Raw genomic sequence first — 21,149 nt, 5'->3', positions numbered from 1 at the left:
GTGTTAAAAAACATACTTCCGTGCATTTTTGTATGGTTTGTATTAAACAATTACACTAGCAATCGCCTCACGTTCGGTCTGTGGAATCGGTTAGTCAGTATTTGATGTGGTTTACGAAATGTATCCAGCGGTAACGTTAGGTGACTCACCCTGTATATCAGGTCCCCACTAATGCTGAAATGTTTCGTTACGATAGCTGGTTTATTTTCATTCAGATACATAGTTAAAGATTCTTGTGGGACAAATGTTTCAGTTTACTACCAAAACATGCATATCTTTGTACCTACATATTGCAGTTTCCACTTGAAACTGTATTTTCAGCACTACCATTGATTTATGATAAATATTTTTTTTCTTGGTTCGTACTGTGTATTTTGGTTTCCATTACAGCTGTTCTTACAATAATTGATTCAGTTTCTTTTGGATAAATAGTTGAAGTGCTTCTTGTCCCTAGGGTTTCGATTTCCTCCTGAAAAGTTCATACAATTGTGACTATATATCACACTCTACTCTTGAGCCATATACATAAAGTGTATGTTCCAATACTAGCCGACAAATATTTAGTTTAAGTTCATACTGTGTGTCACGGTGGTATGCTGGTTGATTGGGAGTTAAGGTCACACAAGTCCCTTGATCCAGGTGCAGTGATGTTGGCAAACTATGTTTTCTGATGATGGAAGTCGATAGGAGCAGTGAGATCTAGGCTTTGAAGGCAATGCTGATGCCACATTTGAGGACGAATTTATGGTGAAGTGTATGTATAGGCCAGCATGTAGGTTAGAGCAAACCAGTGGTATCCCAGAGCCCCACCTCGCATCCAACCCCTGCCATGAACAGTGAAGAGAATGATAAAGCTAAGAATGTTTCTAGTCAGCTCATTCAGAACAGAAAAATGTGAATGCTAAAAATGTAATGGTCACTAGTTGGACCATCAATAGTAAAAACAAGAGCAAAGTAACAAGTCACCCAGCAGGTGGGTGTCCCCAAGGCTCTGCATGTGATGAGAGATGTCTCATCCGCAGCTCTCCCACCTGTGCTCCAGTAGTAATGTTACTCTATTTACCTGTGCCAATATGCCATCAGTACTTGGGCCTCCGTCGAATGTTGCTGAAAAGTGCCTGAAGCAGTCTATTTTGCATGACTTGGCCCACACAACTTTTACATTTCAAATATTTTAATAGCACTTTGATGTGGAATCACCTACAGTTTATGGCCGGATTGAGTATCATTTACTATAATATATGCATACATAAATGGTAAGCCACATACTGCATTCTGCTGACGTCCTACAACATGACTGATAGAGTACAGTAACCCAATATAGACCTAGATTCACAGTAACTAATGTGTACATCATTAACACATTTGCTAATTACACTGTCCTTCGAAGTAGACAGTCATATCAAAATGAAAACAATGGCATAGCAAGAGTACAGGGTGTTCAGGAATTCCCGTTACAGTCTTTTAGGACTTGTAAAGGGTAGTAAGAGCATAATACTTTGAACAGGAACCCAGGTCCAGAAATGTGTCGTTTCCATTCTACAAAAGTTTCAATTCAGATTTAATGCTTCCACGGCTGCTGAGGGAAAGAAAGAAATCTCAGGGTTGCCAGTTCTGGTGTGCAACAGGAGAGACATGACGACATATACATCAGACGGTCACATCATTTAACGCCTACCTTGCAAAGTTTAATTTTTGAGACTCCTTTAGAGACAGAGATGCTGGCACAAGTTTTGGCCACTGTACTAGAAACTCAAGAGACACCAGGTAGGACTGAGACTATATACCAGAACAAGCTTTGTAAGTACAATGCCTTTAACAAGTCCGTGGTCACCACATCAAGCCACTGTTGTAAGGCATCATTACTATTCCGTATGTATGATACACTCGGTTCTTGTCTCTTTTGGAATAATGTAAACACACAATTTTCAAATTGTAATACAAAAAAATGTGCTGAAATGATAAATGGATGTATCATTATGTTTCCTTGCGAGCTGTTACCTAATAACTGTACTGCGGCAAGCCTAATTCAATTCCCGAAGCAGAAATCAGTAAGTTAATCATCTGAATTGAAATCATCATAGAATGGAAATGGTACTTTCCAGACATAAGAACAATGATAATGAAGTTTGAAATTACTGGTGTTCATAATTAGCACAGCTTTTAGGTACACAAATTATGCCAATGGGTTCTAATTAGGCAAATTAAAGCAATGGCTACGACTCGAATTAATATTTGTGATTTTTTGTATTATGTACTCTGTCATAAAAACAACACAATTGAAAATATCTGCAAAAAAAAAGGGGGGGGGGAGAAAAACATAACAGCTGGAAAGAATGTATCTACTTTATTACACAGAGTAGTCAAGGCACTTAAAAGCACCCACTGATCAATATGGGGCTGCGGAGGGTGCTGAGGGCAGAGAGCATGGGTCACATCTCAGTGGTGCCAGTTGGGTCTACAAGTAGATCGTGTTTCACTAGGCATGGCCTGCACATCAATAGGTATGGGAAGGGGAGGCTGGCTAAGCTTATAGGTGACAGTGTAGTGGGTGGAGGTGGTGGCGTCACTCATGGAAAAATTCCTGTAGTAGTTGGTGTTCGAGCTGTACCTTTTTTTTAGATTGCAGTCAGCTGATAGGTATACCTGCTTAAAGGAAGTCCCTCTAAGGGCTCACCTTCCAAGGATGTAATGTTTCCAAGTAGAGAAGGAATTGGCATATTTCATCAAAATACGAGAGGTATTAGAGAGAAAGTTAGTGAACTGCTTATAGATGTTGACTCTGAAATTATTGATATATCAGAGCACACTTAAATAATTTGACAATTCGGAGGCTTCCTTTACCAGGATACAGATTATCTGGCTGTTTCTCAAGGAGTTCCTTGTGGGGTGGGGGAGTGGCTATGTACGTAAAAACCCGTATTCCATTTGAGTCACACATCACGACACTGCACTGAACAGATATTTGAATGTAATGCAGGGGCAGTTGAATTTAGTGAAATTAATTTCTAATTCTTGTTGTTTATAGGTCCCCTAACTCTGACTTCAGAGCATTTCTGCTCAAGCTAGAGAGGGTTTTTGATTCACTTTGTAGGAAGTACAAGAAATTATTATATGTGGTGACTTCAATATTAATTTTGTATATGATGGTGCAAGAAAAAGGATGTTGGTAGATCTCCTAAATTCATATGATCTGATGCAGACTATTTTTTCCAAATAGGGTGCAGGGAAACAGTAGCACAGCCATAGACAATATTTTATTTGTTCTTCATTTCTAGATGGGCATTCTGTTAGTAAAAGCGTGAATGGCCATTCAGACCATGATGTACAAATTTTAACACGAAAAGGCTTTTGTACTCAAACCAATGTCATATTTAATTACAAATTATGTAGGAAAGTTAATCCACAGCAATAGAGAATTTTTTAAACCTTGTCAATGAACAAGAGCAGCAGGATTTTTATAGTGTCGATAACATAGATGATAAATACAATGCTTTCCTTAACACATTTCTCATACTCTTTGACAGTTGCTTTCCACTAGAACATTCTAAACAGGATACTAGCAGTAATAGACAGCCTGGGTGGCTGACTAGTGGGATAAGGATACCTTGCAGAACAAAGTGGGAATTAAATGTTAGAAGTAGTCACAATCAGGCTACAGTAGCCCATTACAAACAGTATTTTAAGGTACTTAAAAATGTTATTAGGAAGGCAAAGAGTCTGTGGTATGCAAAAGAATAACTAATTCACAGTATAAAATTAAAACCATATGCTCAGTTGTGAAAGAAGTGTCTGGTCAGCAGTACAAGGTCGATGATATAAAGTCACTTCGCAGTAAAAATATTTCTGTTACTGATAAATCAGATATATGTACAGTATTTAACAATCATTTTCTGAGCATTGCCGGTGAATTAAATAAAAATTTAGTTTCTACAGGAAATCATATAACTTTCTTGGCAAATGACTTTCTGAGACTGATGTCTGAAATACTCCTCTGTGATAAAGACAAGAGGGAGATTGAGTCAATAATTAAATCACGGAAGACCAAGGACTCTCATGGTTATGATGGAGTGTCTAGCAGAATATTAATGCTGTGCTGCACATGTTAGCTCCGTATTTAGCCATATTTTTCCTTTAGGAAAGGTCAATTTCCTGAGGGATTAAAGTACTCAGTAGTAAAGCTGCTTTATAAAAAGGGAGAAAGGGATAATTTAGATAATTTTAGACCTATTTCTATGTCATCAGTGTTTGCACAAGTTATTGAAAAGGCTGTGTATGTAAGGATAATTGATAATTTCGTACCACACGATTTGCTATCAAACGTACAGTTCAGCTTTAGAAGTCGTTCAACAACTAAAAATGCTACATTCTCTTTTCTCTGTGAGGTACTAGATGGGTTAAACAAAAGGTTTTGAGCGCTTGGCATATTTTTTGAGTTAACTAAGGCAATTGATTGTGTTGATCACAAAATATTGTTCCAGAAGTTGGACCATTATCGAATACAGGGAGTAGCTCACAACTGGTTCACCTCTTACTTTAGCAACAGGCAGCAAGGGGTCATTATTCACAACGTTGATAACGGCTGTGATGTAGGGTTTGAGTGGGTGTCTGTAAAGTGTGTGGTGGGGGGGGGGGGGGGGGGGGAGGGCGGCGGGGGGGGGGGGGGGGGGTGTCCAAGGGATCAGTGTTGGGGCCACTCGTGTTCCTTATTTATATAAATGAAATGATATGCCCTCTAGTATTACGGGTAACTCTAAAATATTTCTGTTTGCTGATGACACTAGCTTGGTGGTAAAGGATGTTGTGTGCGACATGGGCTTGGTTTCAAATAATGCAATACATGACCTAAGTTCATGGATTGTAGAAAATAAACTAAAGCTAAATCACAGCAAGACTCGGTTTTTACAGTTTCTAACACAAAATTCAACAAAACCTGACGTTTTAACTTTATAGAACAAACATACGATTAGTGAAACAGAACAGTTCAAATTTCTAGGTGTTCCGATAGATAGTAAGCTGTAACGGAAAGCCCACGTTTAGGATCTTGTTCAAAGACTTATACTGCCATTTTCACTATTCGAACGGTATCAGAAGTGAATGATCGTTCGACATGAAAATTAGTCTACTTTGCTTATTTTCTTTTGCTTAAATCATATGGTATTACATTTTGGGGTAACTCTTCCCATTCTAAAAGGATATTTTTGGCTCAGAAATGGGCGGTTCGGGCAATAAGTGGTGTAACTTCACAAACCTATTGTCAACCCCTGTTCACGAGTCCGGGTATTTTGACATTGGGCTCTCAATTAATATACTCCTAAGTGTCATTTCTTGTTAACAATATTAGCTTATTCACAAGAATAAGCAGCTTTCACTCGGTTAATACTGAGCAGAAATCAAACCTGCATTTGGATCAGGCTTCCTTAACTATTGTGCAGAAAGGTGTGCAGTATACTGCTGCATCCATTTTCAATAAGCTACCACTCAAATTCAAAAATCTTGGCAGTAATCCATGTACTTTCAAATCGAAATTGAACAGTCTCCTCATGGGTCACTCCTTCTATTCTGTCGAAGAGTTCCTTGAAAAATTAAGCTAATTCTTATTGCACTGTTGGTTGCGTTTACTTAAACTTATGGACTGACTTTTTTTGGGTTTATATACATTTATTTTTCATCTGTTATCGCTTTTATGTTGTAATTTCATGTACTGACACATTCCATGACCTTGGAGATTTGCTCCTCAATTTGTTCCTACAGAACTTGACATATAAATAGACAAAAATAAATAAAAGCAACAAAGAGCTACCTGCAGAATAAAAAAAATAAGAGTGTGGTGGAAAAGGAGAAAACCGCATCTAAAAGCAACTAAAACAACATGCAGAGCGAGGCAGCTCAAACCCAACCAACCTGAACGTGCCCCAAAAGTAGCTTAAAATCTTATATTAGAAAATAAAAACAACCATTTTCATGGGGAAAATGCAGAATCAATTGAACCATCCACGAATATGTCAATATTTGAGGCAAAAAATTTGGAAAGCCACACTCCACATCATGGGCCACAAGAAGGGGGCATTCCACCAGGGCATGTCTGTAAGGCTCAACAACTACAATGCGGGAGTGGCTCATTACGTAAAATAAACTCTGGATTAGCCTGGCATGATCAACGGGAAAATGACATAGGATGACCAATCCCTTCCAAGACGAATGGAAAGAAGAGCACTGTGCAGCAGTAGTCTCCTTGACAGTCTGGAGTTGATTAGATGGGGCAGTAGCCAACCAGATGTCATTCCAAGTCTGACTGAGCAGTCTTACTTGCACCCACACATCTGCAAATGGGATCAGAAAAGCGAATTGGGGGCAAGTAATCACTCCTCAAGTCAAACAATCTCCAATTTCCTTCCCTGGGGCAACCATGTGATTGGGGAGCCAAAGGAAGACAACTGAGCAGTGAGAATAACCAAGTTCAGTGAGAAGATCACGAATAGCAGAGACCACATGGTGACAAGATTACGGAAACATCCATCAATGGCCTGAGGACACCTCAGTGACTCACTACATATGAAAATTCGATCAAAGGAGGCCTGTTTAATAAAGCTCTTAATGGCTCTGCTGTAAAAACATTACATCCTCCTGGGAATAAATAGTGTTCTTGACCAGTAGGGGATGTAAAACCATATTCCGTCTCATCCACTGTTTTAGACCTGTCAGAGTGAAAGATGGCAGCACTCAGAAATTCCAGAAGAACTGAATGTAGCAGATGCCGAAAGGCAATGGGAACTAGAAACTTTGGGGTCTCGCATTAGATTGGTTGTAATTCACAGGTTGGGCAACAACCAAGATGGGTTGTACAAGAAAACACAAGGAGTAATCTGCAGGGAGGAGAGGTGGGGATCCTGGCAGAGGGCTGTGAGGCACATTCGAACTGGTAATCCCACCCAAGGGCAGGTGTCAAGAGGTTGATGCCCCTCATATGCATAAAGAATGGGATACGTTGGCTGATCAGGGAATTTTTGAATGGTGATTGCACATGAGGCCAAGATGTGGTACAGTTGGAAACAAAGAGGTAACATTTTTTGCTTCAGTAAGAAGATTGTCTGCAGGTCTAGTCAGGATGGCGCCAGTAGCCAAACAACCTCCACGATGATGGACCGGATCTAACAACTTCAAAGGCAAAGGCTCCCTCAAACTATCATAGTCCAGTGAGGATGAGAGCAGGGCCCAGTAAACACAGAGGAGAATAGCATGACCTGCACCTCAAGAGCTGTGGGCAAGAAAGCAGAGTGCATTAAACTTCCACGTGCAATGAGTATTTGAGGAATAAGGGGCAAGATATTCAGCTTATTTATCAAAATCTGGTCCAAAAAGCAGGACTATGCTACAACTTCGAAGTGCTGGGTACCTAAGAGGAGTTTTGGGTCAGGATGGACCATGGAATGACGACAGAAATGTTTTTGCAGGAGAGAACTGGAAACCATGGAAAGTGTCCACAGAGAGGCCATTCGGAAGTGCCTCGAAACTGTTGTTCAACCAAGGTTACTGGGTAGTCGCTGAGCACATGTAAAAGCAATTGACTATGGGGTAGGTGTGACCCGCAGTCCGACACATGTCATTAGCCCATCGGCTGTTCACAATTATATATAAATGGTCTAATGGATAATGTCAGAAGCTGCATTATGTTTGCAGATGATGCCATTGTCTATAAGAAGGTAGCAATGTCAAAAGACTAGTGAACTGCGGGAAGATCTGCAGAGGACTGATGAACGGTGCAGGGACTGGCAGTTGACCCTGAATGCTAATAAAAGTAACATACTGCACAATACATGACAAATCACTTGAAACAGTAACTACCATACTGTAAAATATCAGAGAGAGAGAGAGAGAGAGAGAGAGAGAGAGAGAGCAGGAAAAGCAAATGCCAGACAGATTCATTGCAACAGTCTTAAAGAAATGTAACTCAGTCGTGAAGGAAGAGGCTTACAAAGCAATTGTTCAACCAATTCCTGAGCACTGATTATGGGTCTTCTCAGACCTTTTATCAGGTTGGATTGACAGACAACAGGGACAACATTGAATGAAGAGTAGTGTTTTTTGTCACAGGACCATTTAGTTGGCATGAGATCATTACTGAGATGCCCTACACTCCAATGGCAGGCACCACAAAAGAGGCATTGTGCATTATACAGGTTTACTATTTGAAATTTTGAGAGAGTACGTTCTGCTACGATTTCAGGAAGCATATTACTACCATCCATACAACATTTCTCAAAATGACGACAATGAAAAAATTTGAGAAATTACAGCTATTACACAGGTTTACAAACAATCATTCTTCACACAAGCCATTTGTTAATGGAACAAGAGAAAGGGGGGAGGGGGGATGATGGCACAGGGACAGATAGTCATACTGGTACCAGAACTACACTCTGCCACACACCATAAGGCGGCTTGAGGAGTTCAGGTGTAGATGCAGATGACAGGAATCAAGCCAATTTATAAGATAAACAGAGATAAAATATGCAGTAAGATAATAAGATAAACATGTCTCACAGTTTCTTTAAAGCTTTTGAAACCTTAGAAAATACATTTAGCCCAGAAAGAATATTTAGACGTTCAATAAGTGATCATTTTCAACCAGCACTACACAACAGCAGGAGACAATCACATGTCATAAAAACAAAATGAGTGTATAACACTGTAAATTTATCAATAATTATTTCTAACCCTAAAAAATTTAAGTACACTGAAAAGTACACGTATGAAAGGTTTAGGTGGAATGCAGTGAAGGACATCAAGTATTGGTGTCAGCAGGACTACTGGTAAATTTGATGATATATATATATATATATATTTCGAAGTAGTAATATTTTCTGGATATCTGTAAAAGAGAAAAGTGATTACCTTTTACAGAGGTGATATGTCAAATCCACGAAAATATAGACCATGTACTACACTGAAGCACCAATCAAATTGGTATAGGTATGTGTATTCAAATACAGAGCTATGCAAACAAGCAGAATACAGTGCTGCAGTCAGCAACGCCTATATAAAAGAAGGGTCTGAGGCAGTTGTTAGATTGGTTACTGCTGCTACAATGGTAGGTTATCAAGATTTAAGCGAGTTTGAATGTGGTGGTATAGTTGGCGCACAACTGATGGGACACAGCATCTACGAGGTAGCGATGAAGTGGGGATTTTCCCGTACGACCATTTCATGAGTGTATTGTATCAGCAATCGAGTAAAACATCAGATCTCCAACATCGCTGCGGCTGGAAAAAGATCCTGCAAGAACAGAACCAGTGATGACTGAAGAGAATCGTTCAATGTAACAGAAGTGCAACCCTTCCGCAAACTGTTGCGGATTTCAATGCTGGGCCATCAACGAGTGTCTGTGTGCAAACCACTCAACAAAACATCCTCGATATGGGCTTTTGGACCTGAAGGCCCACTCGTCTACCCTTGATGATTGTATGACACAAAGCTTTACATCTCACTTGGGCCTGTCAACCCCGATATTGGACTGTTAATGACTGGAAACACGTGCCTGGTTGGATAAGTCTTATTTCAAATTGCATTGAGTGGATGGATGTGTAAGGAGATGGAGAGAACCTCATGAATCCATGGACCCTGCATATCAGCAGGGGACTGTTCATGCTGGTGCAGGCTCTAATGATGAGGGGCATGTGCAATCGGAGTGATATGGGACTCCTGATACATCTAGATATGACTGACGGGTGACACGTATGTAAACATCCTGTCTGATGACCTGCATCCATTCACGTCCATTGTGCATTCTGATGGATTTGGGCAGTTTCAGCAGGACAATGTGACACCCCAAACATCCAGAATTGCTACAGAGTGGCTCCAGGAGTACTCTTCTGAGTTTAAACACATCTGCTGTCCACCAAACTCCCCAGACATGACCGTTATTGAACATAACTGGGATGCCTTGCAATGTGCTGTTCAGAAGAGATCTCCACTCCCCTGTACTCTTACAAATTTATGGACAGCCCTGCAGGCTTCATGGTGTCAATTCCCTCCAGCACTATTTGAGACATTAGTCGAGTCCATGCCATGTCGTGTTGCGGCACTTCTGCATGCTCACAAGGGTCCTACATGATATTAGGCAGCTGTACCTGATTTTTTTTTCTCCCCCTCTCTTCAGTGTATAGCCTACTGTTTTGTCAAAAATGCTTAAGACAGTCATAAAAGGTGAATATTACAGTTCATAGACATGTATATCTTAAGTGAGAAATATTGTTGAGCAAGACCACAGTTGCAAAATTTGTTATACACTTAATGATGGCTTTGACTGACTGTGTGTCATAGTAACCTCCATTGCTCCACAGTATAAAAAGAAATATGACTGACATTAAAGATAAAATGAACAATGAGTAGAAATTAAACAAGACGCTGACATACAAGTTTTTAAGTTATGGACTACCAATGTACATACAAGGAGAGTGCTAAAACATCAAGAGCTGTCCGGTGCATTGTATTGCACACAACGAGTTAACCATCACCGAGCAGAAGGAAAATTAAAGAAATTTAAACACTGCATAACAAGCTAACAAGAAGCGTATTACACAGCTTTGTGAAATGTACAATTGCATAACTAACATGGGAATGATTATTACGTAAACACCAATGATCAGAGGGGCCACAGGGGAATGATGCAACCGATATTAATGCAAAATGATATACTCACCATACTCCGTGATGGAAACTAACAAAACGAAGTTAACCATCATTCCAAACTCAACTGGAGCACAATTGTGTAATGTTCCGAGTGTATGCGGACGTCACAGCAAATAATAATAATTGAAAGAAAACAACAGCAACAAACGATGTGTGTCACAGGAAATAATAAGAATTACAAGAAAACAACAGCAATAAAAGATGTGTAAATACTATTCATATAACGCAAGAGGTCGAGCCATTTAGGTTGGAATCAGATGTTGACACCTACCGGGGCTTTTTAGGACCTCTATATGGTACATTTTTATTTGGAAATTGTTTCCGTTTGTTCTCCATATGTCTGATGCTTTATAATAGGTATCCTTGGTGACAACAAAGCTCATTCAACCCTCACGTACACAAAACACACAGTTTCTACACTTGTTCGGAATAAACACGCGCCAAACGCTATTTACCCGGTACCGCGTTCGAAACACAGTACTGCCAACAATCTCTCACTTTTATAAAACGAAAAAGTGATCTGTCAGACAAAAAATTTGTTTCAAATAGTAATCACCGGATAAAGTAAATGTAATACAGCGCTATTATTTATTAAAAATGAAATAAAATTAATAAACATGTCGCATAACATTATTTGCTACAGTAACAATACATTATTAAAATTATTATGAAACTCTGGTGTTGCTGTTGAAACATCTGTGTTAGCGAGGCTAGTTTGATTTGGAAATATGAAGTTAATGTGAAGGAAATAAACAGATATGTGAAAACGAAAATGATTGTCGGCGAAGGTACATTGCACAGATACAAAAATTAATTTAAGTGTTATTTGTAATCTTTATAAGCTCTTCATTGCGCCGGAGGACCTTTATTGAGTTACAAAGTGCTCCTTTTCATTAACATTTTCAATATGAATCTGCATTATCATAATACGTCATTCAATCATAGTTTACTTAAAATGAAACATGGGAACTGTTTTGCTTCGGAGTATAGTCGTTACAGACAAACTTCGAGTATGTTCTTAAAAGCAGATTCTCAACTCGGGCTCGTGTAGTTCTTCCCGAGAATATGCCTAGGCAATGAACGTAAATGACCTATTAATGATCTACATGCCTTGTGAACATTCACAGCTGAATGATATTAGTTGGAGAAAATTTTGGCGGTTCTGACTAAATGAGTTCTTACCGTAATCAAGTTAGTGCCCTGTAGTTATAACAACTATTCACAGTTAGTGAAATGAAGAAAACAAAGTTTTTAAGGTTAATTTCAATATCAACCTGAGTTAATGTCAATCTTTTTTTCCGTACAGAAAGCCCTGAACACATTGCTGATATCATTTACTCCGCTTTGGATCATAATGGAAACGGCTGTGTTCCAGTCTCAAAGGTCTTGGAATATATCCAGAATGAAATACCGAACTCGGATATTTCTAATAGGTAAGGAAATAATGATATAATAAATATGAAGTCTGTGGGCTTAAGGATTCCCTTCCCTGTGAAGCTTCTCTCTCCCACTACCCCTTCGCTTTCTGTATAATACACACAATAACTACATGACAAATACAACAGTGTGCGTTGCATTAAGATGATGTAATATTCACTGTGCTTGTGACATTGCATAGCGACATCATCATAGTGAAGTCAGAAGCATAGTGTTTGTCATAGTCGTTATCACCATTAAAATGACTGAAACAAAAATAAAACAAACTTTAGTTAAAGTAAAATCTCTATGATGTAATAGTCTGTTTTTTCAGGTGGCAATGGCCATAGGCAAAGTGAGTCAAACAGCTCTACATGTGGTGGTGAGAGTGTTAAGAGATTAAGTGGTAAGCAAAGCTGAACTGTGGAATGGAGTGAATTACTTTTCTGCTTCCTGTATCCTGTTGCTTCTTGAGACCCTGGGGCTGAGTGACTTTGAGTTTATTGATATTCCTCTTGTCATACTCAACTTTCCTCCTCAATCCATGAACAGTGATTGACACAAATCTTCGTCTCCTTTTCTATGAGGCTAGCAGGCTCATGTTGATAAGCCACCATCACTCAGATGAACTCAGATAGATATCAATGCAAATACTTTCATAATTTTGGACTAAAGGTGAAAATTTAACCACCCCTACCACCACTCTCCCAAAAAAGTACTCTTGACGGAGGAGTTCGGGTTGGTTACACCAAACAACACCCATTTAGCAGTAGTTCATTTATTCACCTAAACACATGCAAGGCTCACAAAGAACTGAACATAGCGGAACAGCCCAAAGACAATGCTTCGAGTACAAAGCCGATGCTCAGAGTCCAAAGACGAATGCATATCGATGCTGGTACTCTTGAGAGGCCGAGGAGGGGGGGGGGGGGGTGACTAAGGCGTCGGCAGCGGTGGTCCGCGGGAGCTGGACCACGGTCAGCTCGACAGCGTTGTCAGGGAGCTGTGTGGGTAGATGTTGTGAAGGAAGGTTCAGCCACCGAACCTGGAAGTCGTTGAAGTGAGTCAGGCGTTGTTCTGGGCGTGCTGGTCATGTGGCGACAGGTAGGCTGGCGGTTTGCGGGTGGAACGGAGCGACGACAATGATGTCTCCGGTGGGCGTGGTGAACACACGAAGCATGTCCAGGTCGACGTCGGGTGGGAGGGGAACACATTTCACCAGGTGGCAGGGAATGGCGGAGGTTGTGTCATGAGCATTGGATGAAGAGAAACACATGACGAACAGTGTATAATCGCGCAGTATTATTGGGATGTCATGATTATGTCCGGGGGGACAGGCACAAACACCTCGAGCGAGGGCACGTTCAAGATGGGGGGGGGGGGGGGGGGGCGTGAGAAGAAACTTCGACAGGGCGAGGCAGGCGATGGTGGAGAGGTGGAAGGGACTGGCGAAGGGCCCGTCGGCGAGGGTGTGATTGTAAGTAAGCTAGACGTGGGGAGCATGTGGTCGCTCGATGGAGTGGGTGACACTGGAGTAGTGGGTGAGGTCGGAGGAGAGCTTGACGATTGGAGCTGGAAGTCACTCGATTGAGTGTGTAAGTCTGACATGGGGGGAGTGGTTGGAGTGTCGTGAGCCACGACAGTGAGTGGCGTGGTCGTGACCTGAAGGGGGGGTAGAAGACAGCTCGACATGAGCAGGCTTGAGTCTGTTGATGGAGACTGTGACAGCTGAATCTTTCACCTGGATATCATTGGTGTTGGCTGAGCACCGGAGAACTAGGTATGGGCCGGTATATGGAGGTTGGAGGGGAGCACGGACAGTGTCATTGCGGAGCATGACATACTCGCAATTGTCCAGAGATTTCGGGACGTGAACCTTAGGGCGGGAATGGCTGGCGGGCGGAGTGATGTGGAGATTGATGAAGTGGCGTCTGACGCGGTCCATGAAGGAAGATAAGTCAGACTGAGGGAGAGAGGCAGAAGGTTTCGTGAGTTCGCCAGGGAGAGCAATGTTCTGTCCGTATACGAACTTGGCTATTGTGCCTTTGAGTTCCTCCTTATAGATCGCATGAATGCCGAGTAGCACAAGGGGAAGGGCCTCCGTCCAAAGAGAGTCGTGGCATTGAAGAGCTGCCTTGAAAGTGCGCTGCCAGCACTTGACTAGCTCGTTACTTTGCGGGTGATGTGCGGTGGTATGGATGCACCGGATGCCGCAAATGTTACAAATTTTGTTGAACAGGGCCAACTCAAATTGTCTGTCCTGGTCAGTCGTGATGATAGCTGGACATCAGAAGGTTGTGTGTTCAGATCACTTCGGGGTCACCAGTGAGGGAGAAGTTTGGGTTGGTTACACCAAACAACACCCATTTAGCAGTAGTTCATTTATTCACCTAAACACATGCAAGGCTCACAAAGAACTGAACATGGCGGAACAGCCCAAAGACAAGGATCAAAGTCCAAAGACGATGCTCAGACTCCAAAGACGAACACGTATTGATGCTGGTGTCGACCGCATCAGCGCCACACTCTCAATCAAATGAATTGTTACTGGTTACAAGTGTTAGTTTTTGGTGCCTGTGGTGCACAATAACTTTAGGTCATTAAGACAATACACTCACTGTGGTTCAGAAGCTATGCAAGTTCAACAGCTGGAAGAAGACAAGGGCATATCACTTTAAATCTGACCATGGCTAGTAAAGCCATGCGGTGTTCAAACAGACCTTTGGATTACATATAGCTTTACTTAATTAGTTGTAAAGGGTCCTACACTATCAGTTGTGAAAATTGCAATGTTTGAGAGGATGCATGTGACCAAAAAGAAACAGATACCACACATTTGACTCGGAGGTATTAGTAATTGTGTAGTCTCTAGGTGTTGCAGTCACAACCTGTAATAATTGCAGTGTTGTAAATGGCTGCTGTGTATCACCTTTTGGTCCATATTTTCGCAGTTTGGTTTTTAGCTGCTGAAGTCAATGAGTGTAGAAACGAAAACTCTGATTGTGGTGACAGACTGATCTGTAGCTTAGCTTATGGTCTAGGTTACTTCGGAAGGTGATAATTCGATAGTGAGTTGGCCAACAAATGTGTGAAAATAAAAACCTGGTTGTGATCATGGACTGACCAGTAGCATTGTCCATTTTAAGAAAATCGCTGCTGATATAATGTTACAGTCGCCATTTTGTTTACTACAGCTTATGCATACTTTCTACATCACTGGTCAAAATCGACAACTAGTGTCGAATATTTCTCACTATCTGTGTGGATCAAACTGGGCCTAAATATGTTCCTACAAAATTCTTTTCCATGTTCTCCACATGTTTTCCACATGCATCCAGAAATTTTGACAGCAGTGAGAAACAAGTTGCCGACCAACCATTCCTTGGACAAATATAAGTGATAATATCAGATGAATGTGCACGGCATGAAAACATTAGTCCTATCATTCTTGGAGGGTGACTTGCACATATATTGCCGCATGTTGCTAGGCGTAGGCCTATGTGCTAGGCATTGATCTACACATTAGCTGTGAAACCTCCCTGATGATGTGGTTGTTCTTCAGATTGCCCTCAACGTATAGTAATAGGGTATTTGACTGTTTTCTGGAAATCACCTTAAATAGTTAATTATGCCCTTTTATGCTCATAATATGCTTTTTTCCTCTTCAATTTCAGTATTCTTTTTATAAAAATGGAAATAAAATTTAAATAATGTGAAAGCCTGCAAAAGTGTTTCTTTTGAGTCGTGATGCCTGTGACATCACTGGTTAGCTAGCTGGTTGCTCCTTCTGTCATAAAGCTCATTCACTGTGATGTCTTGTTTTGGAACTTGCACTTCAGAAAATGTGTTACAAATAGTGTATAAATGCATCTGTAAAATCTCGTGAAAAATTGTTTTTGACTGTTTCAAAGACGGAGAAGACGCATAAAATGTGGTTGCCCTGTACTGGCGAAATGCCACCTCGTCGATGCACAAGTTCCCTACCTTAATAAAAAACGCCTCGCACTCTGAAGTTGTTAACATTGCTTTACCTCTGAGATATGCTCTCCCATTGTTACTAGGAAGGGTAGTGTCATTCAGTGAAGTTAAACTCATAATGAAAATTGTCACTTTACCCATTTCATGTACATTGTTCAGTAGCTCAGTTGTTAGAGCTAAGAACCATCGAACTATATAAATGATATCCATATATCTCTGATTCGAATCCAGCTCGAAAGGTAACTCATTTGTGAAACAACTCAACAATCCTCTCATATCAAAACCAAATCACAATTACAGAATTTCACCACATTGATCAAAAACAGATTATTATTTTGTTTTCCTTTCCATTTACATACTTTTTCATTTGCAATAGCTGCTCACACGTCACATTCAAAAAGAAGCTTTTAGTTAATGTAACTACACACTTTTTATTTTATTAGAAACAATGTTTGTTTATCTTCGTATTGTCCAGCTAGGATCCTTATTGTTTAAAGTTTTGAAGCTTTATAATCTTACATAAAGATGAAGTAAGTGTGTGTCAGACACTGACTTTAATTTACACTCCCGAGCATAATAGCCCTTACTTTTATATTACCTGCATGTTGTACATGCTTTATATCTCTCCATATACGAAACCTCACCATCTTATACCTCATTGTACTGTGGGTGTATGGTGACATCTTCACTACCGCAATGCTTTCCAAAAAAAGTGAATTGTCTGTATGCACTGTAAATGCATTCATCATCAGCTGTCCATTGTTCAGACCAAGATTAATGTAGATATATATGTAATACAGCCCACCATTTAAACAACTGCCAGAATAAATTCTTCCTATCACTGTTTTCTATTTTTGTGTACAACTTTTAAAAATACACACATCGAAAAAAGTTTTGCATCACCGCGGTTCTCAGAACTTCTAAAGATAGACGTTGACTGGATATTGTACCGCAGACACAGTCCCATTGACTGTTCAGAATTTTAGTGGCCATTAATGGTCTAGCAGCAGCTGTAGGGCTGTCCATCTCACCTTCTCTGTATGCAGATGACTTATGCATTTCATACTGCTCCACCAGTACTGGTGTTGCTTTGCGGCACCTACAGGGAGCCATCCACAGGGCGCAGTCGTGGGTTCTAGCCCATGGTTTCCAGTTTTCGCCCACAAAGTAGTGTGTTATGGACTTCTGTCAGCATTGTACTGTTCACCCAGAACCAGAACTTCGCGTTAATGATGAACCACTCACTGTAGTGGAGACATACTGATTTTTAGGGCTGGTTTTCGACGTCCGGTTGACTTGCACATGGAGATTGGCATCTCTGCAACTGATCTGCATTCCGTACTACACCGCAAGGTTTTGCGGCTTTGGGAAATGAAATGGCATAACCTCAGCACGCACAACAAACCGTGCCATTAAGGAGACTATGAATGTGTGGCAGTCCTCCATGCAGGCCCCTCACAGGGACTCTGTGGTTCTCTGCCAGCTCTGTATTGGCCATGCTTGGGTGACATACGGTTATTTTATGTGCTGTGATGACCCACCTCATTGTCGTTGTGGCGCCCGGCTGACAGTGGCCCACATCTTGCTGAGCTGTCCTTCTTTGGCTGCCCTGCGACGGACTCTTCAGTTAGTAGACTCGTTGCCATTACTTTTAGCTGACAACGCCTCATCGGCTAATTTAGTTTTACATTTTATATGCGACAGTGGGTTTTATCATTCTGTGTAAGATTTAGCGCATGCCCTTTGTCCCTTTGTGTTCTCCACTCTGATACTTTTAGGGTGGATGTTTTAATGTGTTGCAGAGTGGCAGGCTTTTCCTTTTTATTCTCGTGGTCGGTAGCCACAGTCATCTGCTGTCTTGTTTTTACCCCACCAGGAAGGAGGTTCACTGCTCGTGTTGTCTGTAGTTCAACCATGCCTAGACCATCAATACCATAGTACAATCGCGACCGCAATGTTGCTTTGTGCCAGGAACGGCTCTCAACAGGGGAAGTCTCCAGATGTTTCGAAGTGAACCAAAGCGATGTTGTTCGGATGTGGAGGAGATACAGAGAGACAGGAACTGTCAATGACATGCCTCGCTCAGGCCGCCCGAGGGTTACTACTGCAGTGAATGACTGCTACCTACGGATTATGGCTCAGAGGAACTCTGACAGGAAAGCCATCATGTTGAACAATGCTTTTCGTGCAGTCACAGGATGTCGTGTTATGACTCAAACTGTGCGCAATAGGCTGCATGATGCACAACTTCACTCCCAACGTCCAAGAGGAGGTCCATCCTCGCAACCACGACACCATGCAGCGCGGTACAGATGGGTCCAACAACATGCCGAATGAACCGCTCAGTATTGGTATCACATTCTCTTCAGCAATGAGTATCGTGAATACCTTCAATCAGACAATCGTCAGAGATGTGTTTGGAGGCAACCCAGTCAGGCTGAAAGCCTTAGACACACTGTCCAGTGAGTGCAGCAAGGTGGAGGTTCCCTGCAGTTGTGAGGTGCCATTATGTGGTGCCGACATACACTACTGGTGGTCATGGAAGGCGTCATAACACCTGTACGATACATGAACGTTGGTACGATACGTGAATGCCATCCTCCGACCGATAATGCAACCATATCGGCAGCTTATTGGCAAGGCATTCGTCTTTATGGACGACAATTCGTGTCCCCATCGTACACATCTTGCGAATGACTGCCTTCAGGATAAAGACAACGCTCAACTAATGTGGCCAGCATGTTCTCTAGACATGAACCCTGTTGAACATGCCTGGGATAGATTGTAAATGGCTGTTCATGGACGACGTGACCCACCAACCACTCTGAGTCATCTGCGCCGAATCGCCATTGAGGAGTGGGAAAATCTGGACCAACAGTACCTTGATGAACTTGTGGAAAGTATGCCATGACGAATACAGACATGCATCAGTGCAAGAGGATGTGCTACTGGGTATTAGAGGTATCAGTGTGTGAAGCAGGCTGGACCACCACCTCTGAAGGTCTCGCTGTATGGTGGTACAACATACAATGTGCAGTTTTCATGAGCAATAAAAAGGGCGGAAATGATGTTTATGTTGATCTCTATTCTAATTTTCTGTACAGATTGCAGGACTCTCTCCGAACTGAGGTGATGAAATTTTTTTTTTTTTTTTTCTTCTTCTGTATACGACCCTACCAGGATTTGAACCCACGTACTTCTCAACAGCAATCAAATGCACCATCTGTTGCACCATAGAAAACCCGATCATAGGTGTGTGTCTGCCAAGTATCTTATATAGAGAAAATCAGCTCCAAGATTTGCCAAGAATAATTTTATTGTGCTTTGGGTCCTAGGTCATGACCGATAGTCGATGATCTATAAGATATGGATCCATTAGCAAAACTTTTACAATTCCTTAGTTTTGAGTGAGGTAACTATGTTGCAGGGAGAAAGGAAAGAATGTCCCTTGTTGCACAAATCAACGGTCTAAATGGTTGGAGCATAAACACATTAACTATCAGAAGATTTCCACATCACCAGAGATTCAACCAGTAACAGAGCGTTTACGATCAAATGACTGACCTTGATATTTAATTGTTTTTAACGTTTAATTACATAAAAGTGACAGATCTTTTGTAAGAATATTGACTGTAAATGCTACTTGAATGTTATAATCAGAGTAACAACAAATGAGTGATGCCCGAAATATGCTTAATTTTTTCCATTGTGTCAGCCAACAAAGTAGCTGCCATAGTAGTGCAAATGTGGATGTTGTCATAGAACTTATTGAAATGGAAGTAGTCCAGAAACACTACATGTTACCACTGAGCATGCCACTATGTTTAACTAAGCTATCATTTCCATTAAAATTTAACTGATGGATATTTGCATTAAACCTCCACGGTCATGTGAAAGAGTACTGCTAGGACTGCATGTACACTAAATCTGTGAGATCATAATCACTTATTGGTAGTACACTGTTCTATGCATTCTCTGAGTTTCTATCCATCTATGCTATTTTTTCTGGTTGTAGCAGTTTTCACAAATGTTATGCTGCTCTCTCATCAGAAAGTGATTGCACGGGGAGATAGAGCTTCTCAAAGTTAACAAAGTATTGCTGCAGATAACAGCATAGTGAACCATGGACCTTGCCGTTGGTGGGGAGGCTTGCATGCCTCAGCGATACAGATAGCCGTACCGTAGGTGCAACCACAACGGAGGGATATCTGTTGAGAGGCCAGACAAACGTGTGGTTCCTGAAGAGGGGCAGCAGCCTTTTCAGTAGTTGCAGGGGCAACAGTCTGGATGATTGACTGATCTGGCCTTGTAACACTAACCAAAACGGCCTTGCTGTGCTGGTACTGCGAACGACTGAAAGCAAGGGGAAACTACGGCCGTAACTTTTCCCGAGGGCATGCAGCTTTACTGTATGGTTAAATGATGATGGCGTCCTCTTGGGTAAAACATTCCAGAGGTAAAATAGTCCCCCATTCGGATCTCCGGGCGGGGACTACTCGAGAGGATGTCGTTATCAGGAGAAAGAAAACTGGCGTTCTATGGATTGGAGCGTGGAATGCCAGATCCCTTAATCGGGCAGGTAGGTTAGAAAATTTAAAAAGGGAAATGGATAGATTAAAGTTAGATATAGTGGGAATTACTGAAGTTTGGTGTCAGGAGGAACAAGACTTCTGGTCAGGTGACTACAGGGTTATAAACACAAAATCAGATAGGGGTAATGCAAGAGTAGGTTTAATAATGAATAAAAAAATAGGAGTGTGGGTTAGCTACTACAAACAGCATAGTGAGCGCATTATTGTGGCCAAGATAGATACGAAGCCCACACCTACCACAGTAGTACAAGTTTATATGCCAACCAGCTCTGCAGATGACGAAGAAATTGAAGAAATGTATGATGAAATAAAAGAAATTATTCAGATAGTGAAGGGAGATGGAAATTTAATAGTCATGGGTGACTGGAATTCGTCAGTAGGAAAAGGGAGAGAAGGAAACATAGTAGGTGAATATGGATTGGGGGTAAGAAACGAAAGAGGAAGCCGCCTGGTAGAATTTTGCACAGAGCA

General features: G+C 41.3%; 2 protein-coding genes across 3 annotated transcripts in view; one reads left to right on the top strand and one right to left on the bottom strand.

Annotated features, from left to right (window-relative positions):
- LOC126457996 (DNA polymerase delta catalytic subunit) overlaps positions 1-11,156 on the bottom strand; it is a 167,785-nt gene extending 156,629 nt beyond the window's left edge. The window contains exon 1 of one of the 2 annotated variants that reach the window (XM_050094764.1): positions 10,964-11,156. In XM_050094764.1, the coding sequence (XP_049950721.1) occupies positions 10,964-11,028 (65 nt within the window). In that variant the 5' untranslated portion in view covers positions 11,029-11,156. Of the gene's footprint in view, positions 1-10,702; positions 10,722-10,963 lie in introns of those variants that run through there. The other variant, XM_050094765.1, reaches the window with a different exon arrangement.
- A 228-nt stretch (positions 11,157-11,384) lies between these two features.
- The window catches only part of LOC126456398 (uncharacterized), a 258,254-nt gene continuing 248,489 nt past the window's right edge, over positions 11,385-21,149 (top strand). The window contains exons 1-2 of the mRNA XM_050092151.1: positions 11,385-11,480; positions 11,999-12,125. Coding sequence (XP_049948108.1) covers positions 11,465-11,480; positions 11,999-12,125 — 143 coding nt within the window. The 5' untranslated portion in view covers positions 11,385-11,464. The remainder of the gene's footprint in view (positions 11,481-11,998; positions 12,126-21,149) is intronic.

Source organism: Schistocerca serialis, chromosome 2 (genome assembly GCF_023864345.2).
Source record: "Schistocerca serialis cubense isolate TAMUIC-IGC-003099 chromosome 2, iqSchSeri2.2, whole genome shotgun sequence".
Taxonomy (NCBI): Eukaryota; Metazoa; Arthropoda; class Insecta; order Orthoptera; family Acrididae; genus Schistocerca; species Schistocerca serialis.
Note: the sequence above shows the minus strand (reverse complement) of the source record. Positions and strands in the feature narration are given on the sequence as shown.